The following is a 9,714-nucleotide window of genomic DNA, read 5'->3' on the forward strand; positions in this document are numbered from 1 at the left end:
GGTTAGGGGCAAGGCCTGGGTGACTGTCTGTTGGGGGGCGCGGGGAGAGGGAGAAGGAAGGGGGATCCTTCCCTCTCGAGCTCCCAGGACATCTAGGGACGCCCCGAGGACAGGAAGGAGTTAACTCAGCTTCAGCCAAAGCTAGAGGGGGGAAGGGGAGGCGGGAGGGGGCCTCAGAGAGCTCTTTGTCATCCGCTAATGAGCACCAGATGCGGGGTGGCGTGCGGCCCTGAACGCCGGCCCCTGCCCGCCCCACCTCTGCCCAGGCCACGCCCCCAAACCTCATCTTCTCCAATTGGAAGCCATAGGCTCCACCCCCAGGGAGCCGTGCCTCCCCAGACCTTCGAGCCCCGCCCACCAGGTAGCTCCAGACTCCTCCTTCTTTTCGGCTAGTATCTGGACCCACCCCCTCCTGATGCCCCTTGTTCTTGGGCTGGGGTCGAGGATCCGGCTCTAGACTTGGACTCTGGGATCTCGGAAGCCACCTAGTCCAGTGGAAGGAGGAGTCCCCCGCAAGCTAGCACTCAGCCACTGCTTGGCGACATCCCGTTATGGGTAACTCACTATCTACCAGGCCTTTTCACTTTGGGGAAGTGTCTCGTAATGCCGAGGGAGCTCGTTTTGTTCTAAGGGACCAAGCAGAACCAATCTGAACCTTTCTCAACTTCTGGGATGCAGGTAAAACAGTTCAGATCTGGGAAAACGAAAACCCAACACGGTTCATTTTATTTATTGTGAGTCTATGGTACGGGAGAGAGAGGGGGCGGGAGTAAGTGAACTGGGTCAGAGTGCTGGGGGCGGGACAGGGCTCCGGGGTGGCCCCCATGAATGAGTCTTTGTCGCCACCTACTGCTCATATGACCTAAACTCACTCAAGTACCAGTCCTGATCTCAGATGCCTGCAGCCATTTCCCTGGTTCTCTGAGATGTAAGGCTGAACGCAACAGTAGCAATTACCCTGTCCAACTCCTTTAATTCCTCAAATAAAACGGAAGCTCACAAAACTAATCCATGCTGTTGCCAAAGGCTGTCAATTTCACTTCTGTACCATCTCTTGTAGATTTCACCTCTGCAACACTCTCTTTGATTTCATTTCTGTAACATCTCTCGTTCACTTCACTGCGATCTGCAGCATCTCTTGTAAATTTCTTCTCTGTAACATCTTTTAAAAAGATCTCACCTACATAACATCCCTTGTTAATTTCACCTCTGTAATATTTCTTGTAGATTTCTCCCCTCTTCCATCTCTTGTAGATTTCATCTCTGCAACATCTCATTCACCTCTGCCGAATCTTTTGTAAATTTCATCTCTGCAACATCTCTTTCAGGTTTCACCTACTGAAATCCCTTGTTGATTTCACCTCTGCAACATCTCTTTCAGGTTTCAACTACTGAAATCCCTTGTTGACTTCACCTCTGCAACATCTCATATATTTTGCCTCTCCAACAGCTCCTTTAGATTTCACCTTCTTGATATCTTGTAGATTTTACCTATATAACAGATTTCATCTTTGAAACATCTTTTGTAGATTTCACCTCTGCAGCACCCCTACCCTGGTGGAGACCCCTACCGCATCACTTCTGGGTTATTGTAATAGCTGTTGGAGGGTCTGCCTGCCTCCACATTTTTTCCTTTTTCAGTCCATCCTCCAGCCACCAGAGTGATTTTCCCAAAACAGATTTGACTATGTCACTCCTCTGCTCAATAAATAAACTCCCCTTAATCAAATACAAAATGCTGTTTGGTATTCAAAGCCCTTGATAATCTAGCCCCCGCCTCTCTTTGCAGTCTTCTCACACCTTATTCCCTAACATGTGTCATTGGCCTTTTGGCTCTTCCAGGAACAAGCTACTCTGTCTCTTAATTCTGGGTGTTTTTTCTGCCTGTCCCTGCTGCCTATGGTGCTCTCCCTCTTCCATTCCTTTAAGTCCCAGTTAAAATCCCATCTTGTACAGGAAATCTTTCCTAGTCTTCTGTAATTCTAGTGGCTTCCTTCTCTTATTTTTTGTTTTTCCTGTACATAGCTTATTTGCATATATTTGTTGTGTCTCCCATTAGATTAAAAAAAAAAAAACCCTTGCCTTCTGTCTTGAAGGCAAACAGGGTTAAATGACTTGCCCAGGGTCACACAGCTAGGAAGCATCTGATGCCAAATCTGAACCTAGGTCCTCTTGACTCCTGGCCTGGCTCCATTGTACCACCTAGCTGCTCCTCCTCGAATGAAAATGTAAGCTCCTTGAGGCAAGACTGTCTTTTGTCTTTCTTGAATCACCAGGGTTTTAGCACAGTGTTAGGCACACAGTAAGTAATTAATACATGTTGATTGACTGTCTGGCTTGTTCAAGGTCACACAAGTGGCCAAAGTGGGATTCTAGCCCATTTGGGACCACCAGACTCTAAACCGTGCAGTGCAGAGGCTGTCTTGCTGGTTTTGTTCTTGTTTTAAAAACAAAACAACAAAAACCCTTATTTTCTTTCTTCGAATCAGTACTGAGTATCAGTTCCAAGGCAGATTGGTACAGGTTAGCAATTAGGGTTAAGTGACTTGCCCAGGGTCATACAACTAATCTGTGCCTGAGACCAGATTTGAACCCAGGACTTCCTCTCTCCAGCCCTGGCTCTCTATCCACTGAGCCAACTAGCTGCCCCAGCCTTGCTCTGTTTGTGTATATCTTGGAATTTCCAGTGCCAGGAACACAGTAGGTACTCAATAAGTTTGTTGATTGAATATGGGGGTCACTGGCTGGTGTTTAAAGGGCTGGACTCTATAACCCAGCCGTAGGAGGGAGTAGACTCTCTTCAGAGTGGGGACTACACCAGAGTCCCTGTGGTGAGAGCACCACGAGAGCAATACTGCTGCTAACAGCAGGCCTGTGAGACTTTGGGCTTCCCCAAGGAGGATATGTTTGTTGACTCAAGTACCAGGGCATCCAGGGATTACAGAGAAGCGGTGCAGTCAGCACCACATTTAAAGCTAGAAGGAAGTGAAGAGAAAACTATTTCCTAGAGGAAGCAACAGAGACCCCAGAAAGAAGAGATTAACCCCAAGTCCCAATAGCCCCACTCAGATCTGAGCCATAGCCTTTTTTTTTTTTTTTAATTTTAAACCCTTAACTTCTGGGCATTGACTTATAGGTGGAAGATTGGTAAGGGTAGGCAATGGGGGTCAAGTGACTTGCCCAGGGTCACACAGCTGGGAAGTGTCTGAGGCCGGATTTGAACCTAGGACCTCCCGTCTCTAGGCCTGGCTCTCCATCCACTGAGCTACCCAGCTGCCCCCAGAGCCATAGCCTTTTGCTTCTGTTCCAGAGGGTTCTTAGCCTCCTCTTCCCACCACTCACTCAGTGGCGTTAGAGCTAGAAGAATCCTGAGATATTTAATCTGGACTTATTTTACTGATGGGAAACTGAGGCTGCCCAGGGTCACATGGGAGAGGTGCTCAAGCCCACTGGAATCTCATCCCAGGGCAGTGCTTGTGCTCCGTGCCCCCTGCCGTTCCTGAGGAACCCTTACAGTCCATCCAGCTCCAAGTCTGTGCCTCCCTGGTCTAGGCCAGCCTCTTGGATGGGCAAAACGTACAATCATCTGCCTGTCTGCCAGAGACGGACCAAATGCTAGAGTGCGTATGTGAGTCCTTGGAGTCTCTTCCTCTACTGACCTCAGGTTCCCCAAATGCAAAATGAGCTGGCATGGACTAGGGAGTGTGCCAGGCCCCTTGGAGCTCTGCTCTTCTTGGCTCTAAGGTCCCTTCTAGCCAGAGACGGGAGCGCCATGGGACAGCTGGAGCTCCATCCCCAGACCATTCCAAGGGACCGACCGATGCTCTAGCCTAGCCCCTGGGCTGCATTCCTCCAGAGGTGGGCTGCCTGGCCCCAGAACGCCCATTGCTCCTGAGTTATGGGCTCCCCAGAGAAGTCAGCTTGAGCACATGCTGACGGTGGCTGCCTCCCCAGAATGTATTCCTCCCTGCCACCCTACCCCCTAGCCCACCCCTCTGTCGCCATCATGCAGGGCCCTGCCCTTCTTTGGTCTTCCTCCTCCTCTTCATCTTCTGGAGCTTAAGGAAACCTAATTTCCTCTTGGAGACCGCACAGATTTTGGTCCCAGGCTGGCACCATGTTCGTGCCCCGTGTGAAAGACGGGTCAATGGCGGCCTGTTCCCCACTGCCCATTCCAGAGGCTCTCGTTGCCTCTCCTTTAGTGTTGGCTCCATCCAGTTCTGGGTCCTGGTTGCCACCGTCTCTGAATGACCTCAGTGTGGTCTCAGGCTTATAGTCTTCTCCCCCTCCCCATATTCCCTGACCCCTTTTCACCAGCCAGGAGCCCTGCCTTCAGGCTTCCTCAAACATGCGCAGTGCTGGCCACACCTTTCTTTGGCCCTCCCTAACACCACCTGAACTGAATTGCTCCGGAGTCCTGGATGGCCTTGTTATGGCTCAGCTTTCAACTCTGTCCGCCTAAGTTCTCTGTTCTAAGCTCCCTCCCAGCCCTGACAGTCCCTGTTCTAAGCTCCCTCCCAGCCCTGACATCCCCTGTTTTAAGACCCCCCCCCCTGTTTTCTGAGATTCTGTGCCCTAAGCAGAAAGTGCTTTGTGAGGGGAAGCCAAGAGTTCTGTCTTGCTCTGCATTGTGCCTTCCCTACAACCTCTGCTCCTTGCTAGGGGTCGCCTCCTCTCTTCCCTCGTCTGCCTAGTCCAGCGGATGGCTGACTCGGGACGAGAAGCCGGGCACATATCCCCCTGCAGGCCTCCCGGGCTGCCTGGGGTCCTTGGAATAAGCCTCCCCCTAGAGAGGACTACCTGAAGCCACCGCCTGCCCCCAGACGGAGGGAGGAAAGGTGGCCAGGCGCCCGACTCAGACCTTCTTCCTGGCAAGGCCCTCCCCCACCCCCCCAGTTCAGGAGCCCCAGCCTCAGATCTTCCTTGTTGGGCTCATCAGGAAGCTTCCCATGGCCCCAGCCCTCACAAACCAGCAGGGGAAGTGCAGCTGTTTCGTACCGTTTATTTCTTGTCTTCTTTGTGGCCCCCATCCCAGGCCTCCCCAGAAGGGGTGCTAGACGTTAGTGGGTCCTCTCAGGAGCACGAGGCGCCCAGGCAGCCCTTGGACAGGGAAAGGACTCATCCCAGGGGACAGAAAGCTCTCCAGAGATGTCAGAGGACACCTGGACAAAGCTGCCCCGGGGCAGGGGGGGTGTGCCTAGCTGGGGTTGTGACATTAAGCAAGGGAGGGGGCTTTCAGAGCCTTGGGTGGCCCACATGCTGCCCCAGTCCCCCCAACCCATAGATAGCTCCCTTGGGGGAGAGAAGACAGTTAAGAGAAGGAGCATTCTGACAGAGGAGCAGAGGAGCAAAGAGGAAGAAATGGGGCCCGCCGGAGGGAACAAGAAGGAAGCGGGTAGAGAGGGATGGGAGGAGGGGGACAAGCAGAGCTGGCCTCCGAGGTACTCTTGGGAAGGGGAGGGGGGCATTGGAGAGCTCCAGGAGGACTTGAGAAGGGGCCCCCATGGGGAAGACTGAGTGCTTGGATAGTAGGTGCAAAGGATGCCGTTTGACCTGGAGAGAGGTAGGATTGTGGCCCCCTTCCAGCCATTCCCTTATGATGGCACCCAGGCAGCCACCCCTGGGTTGGCTTCCCACCCCCCACCCCAGTTGGGGCTCTGATCCCCCTCGCCTGGGCTAGCAGGCCTGCCAGCCTGGAGATGGGAGGGGATGTCTGCAGGAGGTCTCCCGTTCCAGTACTGGCCCCCAGGCACCCGCACCCACCTCCCAGGAATTAAGGGAATGAGCCACAGACTGGGTCGGGAGGTCTTCTGGGCCAGCAGGGACTCTCGTCACTCCCTTCCCCCCTTTTGTGCTTCTCTGAGGGTAGGAGCCGGGGGGGGGCATTGGAGAAGCTGGCAGGGGACAGGCTCCCATTTGCTCTGGCTTGAATCTTTCTGGAGCAATTTCTAGGTCCAGCTAAAAAGGGGCTATTTTCCCTGGGGGTAAAGAAGCCATGGGTGCCAACAAGAGTAAACATTTCCCTGGGACCCCCTCCCACCCCACCCCGGGCAGCCTCAGGCCCTGCTGCTGTCTGGGCACTAGTAGCTGGTAGCCAGGACTCAGACAGCCCCTAGTCTTTAGGGGGATGATAGCCACAGGGGAGGGGAAGCCGTCCCATCTCAGAGCGCCCACCCAGAGTCACCGACCCATCGGCCACTGGGCACTGGTTCCTCTCTGCAGCCTGGCATGGGCAACGGTTTGGCTTTCCCAGAATCCATTCCTCATCTGGGCTCTGGGTGTGGGTTCTGTGCCCGGCCTTGTGCCACACTGCCCATCTTCTGCTCAGGGTGCTCAGATGGCTCCTTGCCCATCTCCCCGACAGCCTCCGTCTCCATGAACAATGAGAACGGGGAAGTAAAGCGCATCCTGGTAGCAGGGGGGGCTCTCCAGGGGCTCTGTGTCTTCCCCGCGACGCCCCAGGGGCCCCCCACTCAGGCTCCGGAAGACCCCGGTGGTGGCCCGGCTCCCCCCTCCCAGGGAGAGCCGGCTCCGGCTGAAGGGCAGGCGAGGCCCGCTGGCCCGGGAAGGGGGCAGCGAGTTGCTGCTGACAGAGCGGCGGCAGCGCTGGCAGCCTCTGAGGTAGGCTGTGGGGCCGGGACCCATCAACATGGCCTCCGAGTAGCTGGGTACCAGCTGCCGATTGGAGCAAATGTGCCATTCCAGTTCTGTGAAGTCCACTGTGGCCACTCTGGAGAGGGACGGACCCCCGGGGGCATGGCCTCCGGGGGGTGGCGAGCTGGCCCCAAAGAGCTTCTCCACCTGGTAGTGGACGTGGGCTGTGCCATAGGCAGCCACCACACGGAGGGGCCACGACAGTGTGGCCACCGACACGAGCCAGAAGACCCAGGCCCGGGCGTACCAGGGGGGACTGCGGGGGTCTGCAAACACCATCAGCGACTCTCGGAAGTCCACGTCCTTCAGATGCATCCCCTCTCGGGCTTCCAGATAGTCGTCGAGGCCCTCGTTGGCGCCAAAGAAGCGCGCCCTCTGGGTGAGGTACGCCGCCTCAGCCTCTGCACTCCCGAAGCTGAAGCACTTGGTAAAGCGCAGACGGGTGGCAGGGTGGTCGGACAGCCCCACCAGCTCCTTGGAGACATCTCGGACCCCGTGGGCAGAGTAGTCGAACTCGCCCCGTGCTGTCCGGCTATCGGCCCGCTCGTGGTAGACCTGCGTGGTGGTGTAGGCGTCACCGTTACGGTAGCGCGTGATCTGCCGGGTTCGCCGGACATAATGGTAGCTGGTGGCCTTCCACCAGACACAGGGTGGGGCCTGCTGGAGGCGGCGGATCAAGGCCAGCACCGTGACCACATCCGTGCGTGGTGCCCGGGAGGCCCTCATGTGGCAGTGCCAGCACTCAGCCAGGTAGAGGAGGTAGAGGAGGGAGACGAAGGCCAGTGGGATGTACAGGTAGCCATCGGAGCAGGGGCTGGCCTGGTAGGTGGCCGGGGTCCCGTGGGAAAGGCCGCCGCCTATGGCCAGGCGGGGTACGGTGGCCAGCCAGCACCAGGCCACCACAGCCCCACATGAGTGGATGAGGAGGGTTAACAGGAGGCACTTCCAGTGGGATTCCCGACAAAGGGAGCCTCCCAAGGACTGCTTCAGGGGCCGCTGCTGTGGGGTGGGGAAATGGGGAGGGAGAGGCAGTGGGAAAGAGAGAGAAAGAAAGAGAAAAGGAGGTGGCAGTCAGGCTGGTACAGAAACCAAGGGAGACGGGGGAGGGGACCCCTTAGTTGGGCCCTGGGGCTGGCAATTCCAGAAGGGAGGCAGAGATGGCAGCGGGGAGGGAGGATCCAGGAGAAGATGCGGCGAGTCTGGGGATGGAGGCAGAGACAGGATGGGGGCAGGACAGCAGCAGATGGATCTCCGTCCCCCATTTCCATCTGTGCCTGGGGGGGTGGTTCGACAGACTGGCTGGGTGTGTTGGTCAGCCCAGCTCATTCCTCCCCTGCCCAGTTCTTCTGGGCAAAGCTGGCTCACCCACCCGAGGGAACACACCTGGGGCCTCTTTGCCTGGCTGAACTCCTGGAAAGCCCTGACCCTCTGGAGCTCCAGGTCCCCCCCATGGAAGAGAAGGGCTGGGAAGCAAAGCCAAAGGCAGAAGTGTCTGGGGAGAAAGGAGAGGGCTGAGCGTGTGGAGGTGGCTGATGGAGGGGAAGATGGGAGAGCAGTGAGGAACCGAAAGCAAGAAGAGGCAGGCAGAAGGGGGACCAGGGGAAGGGCCAGAGGTGAGAAGAGGAGGAGGAGGAGGCAGCAGAGAGAAGGGGAACTCCGTGCCCTCCTCCCCTAGCCTGTGCCAGGCCTCTTTCAGCCCCGACCTGCACACACGTTCAGCATGGGCTAAGAGAAGCCCAAGGAGAGAAAACCCCTCCCAACATGGGCAGCCGGGCCCTCAGGCCTGGCCCAACGCCTGCCTACGAGCAGCTGCATACACCATGCCTACACCCCACTTGGGCACACAGACATGCCCACAAAGGTGCCTACATGCAGCATGGGCACCATCCATCCAGGCACACAAAAACCCAGCCAACTTCAGTCCCTCGTCTGCCCCCCAGGCTGCCCATCTCCATCTCCCTGGCCTTCGGCTTCCTCCCCGGGGCACATGGGGGCTGGTGCCATTGCCTCCTGCTGCCCACGACCTCAAAGCCTCATTCCTCTCCTCACCTCTTCCCTGCCTCCTCCCTTGGCGGGCAGGGGGGGGGGCAGAGCAGCGGTAAGATCCAGAGGGTTCTTCCCTGTCCTTCCTCCCCCCTCCCTTCCTGTCTCCTCCTTCCCTCCTCCTCCCTCTCAGCCTCAGCTTCAGCCCCAGCCTTTGTGGTGCATTGCAGGCTGGGACTCTTGAGCCAACACTGGGAGGAAAGGGGGTGACCCTGGCTGTGGGGGGTGGCCCTGAGACCGGCTCCCTTGGGCCCCTTCAGCCCGGAGCCTTCCCCTCCGGCCAGTGAAGGAGGGTGAGGGGTGGCCGCTTCTTGCCCTGACGTCATGGGATGGGGGCGGGGCCGAATCTGGGGGTGTACGTGGGGCCGAACACCCCCAATCCCCCCAACTTTCTGCAGCAGGAGAATGCCCAGAGAAGCCGCCCCCGGCCCTCCAGAGGCCTTTGCGAGGCGTCCCCGGGTGGGGGGGTGTCATCAAATGGCCTTGCGGTACCAGCCATGGGCCCTGCCTGCTGCCCCCCATTATTTACCTCTTCCCTCACCGGCTCCCCGTCTGGGATGAGCGTGGGCACCTCTCCCCCATCGCCGCCTCCGCCGCCGTCTACGCCGCCTTCTGTCTCTCCTTGGGGCATCGTGTCCGTGCCGTCACCTCCAGGGGCCCGTTCATGATAAGGGAGCTGGGCCCCGGGCGGGGGGCAGCTGCTCGGCTCGCAGCGACGCGGAGGGAGTGCTGAGCCTGAGCCCGGCCCCGCCCGCCCGCTGACCCCGCCCCCGCTGCACCGGCGGGTGCCGCCGGGAGCGCCTGGCACGGAGGCCCAACCTCCGCCCCTCCCCAGACACCCCAGAGCCCGCCTTTCCCCGCCAGGCTCCCCGGTATGCGTGTGGGGGGGGAGCACAGAGGAAAGCACCTCCTCTCTTCCTCCAGCTAGGCTCCCTGCTTGCCCCTCCTCCTCCTCCTCCTCCTCTTCTTTCTCCAGTCCTCTCCTGCGGTCCCTGGTCCCTGGCACTCCTCTCCCTG

The 9,714-nt window shown here is 57.7% G+C and overlaps 1 protein-coding gene across 1 annotated transcript; it reads right to left on the reverse strand.

Moving 5' to 3' along the window:
- Positions 1–6,333: 6,333 nt before the first annotated feature.
- TMEM151A (transmembrane protein 151A) lies at positions 6,334–9,328 on the reverse strand. The gene is made up of 2 exons (XM_044684854.1): positions 9,227–9,328; positions 6,334–7,653 (listed from the first exon to the last, which is right to left on the reverse strand). Exons 1-2 carry the CDS (start codon positions 9,326–9,328, stop codon positions 6,334–6,336), a joined length of 1,422 nt encoding a protein of 473 aa, XP_044540789.1.
- Positions 9,329–9,714: the final 386 nt, after the last annotated feature.

The sequence above is a fragment of the Gracilinanus agilis genome, unplaced genomic scaffold (genome assembly GCF_016433145.1).
Source record: "Gracilinanus agilis isolate LMUSP501 unplaced genomic scaffold, AgileGrace unplaced_scaffold56581, whole genome shotgun sequence".
NCBI lineage: Eukaryota > Metazoa > Chordata > Mammalia > Didelphimorphia > Didelphidae > Gracilinanus > Gracilinanus agilis.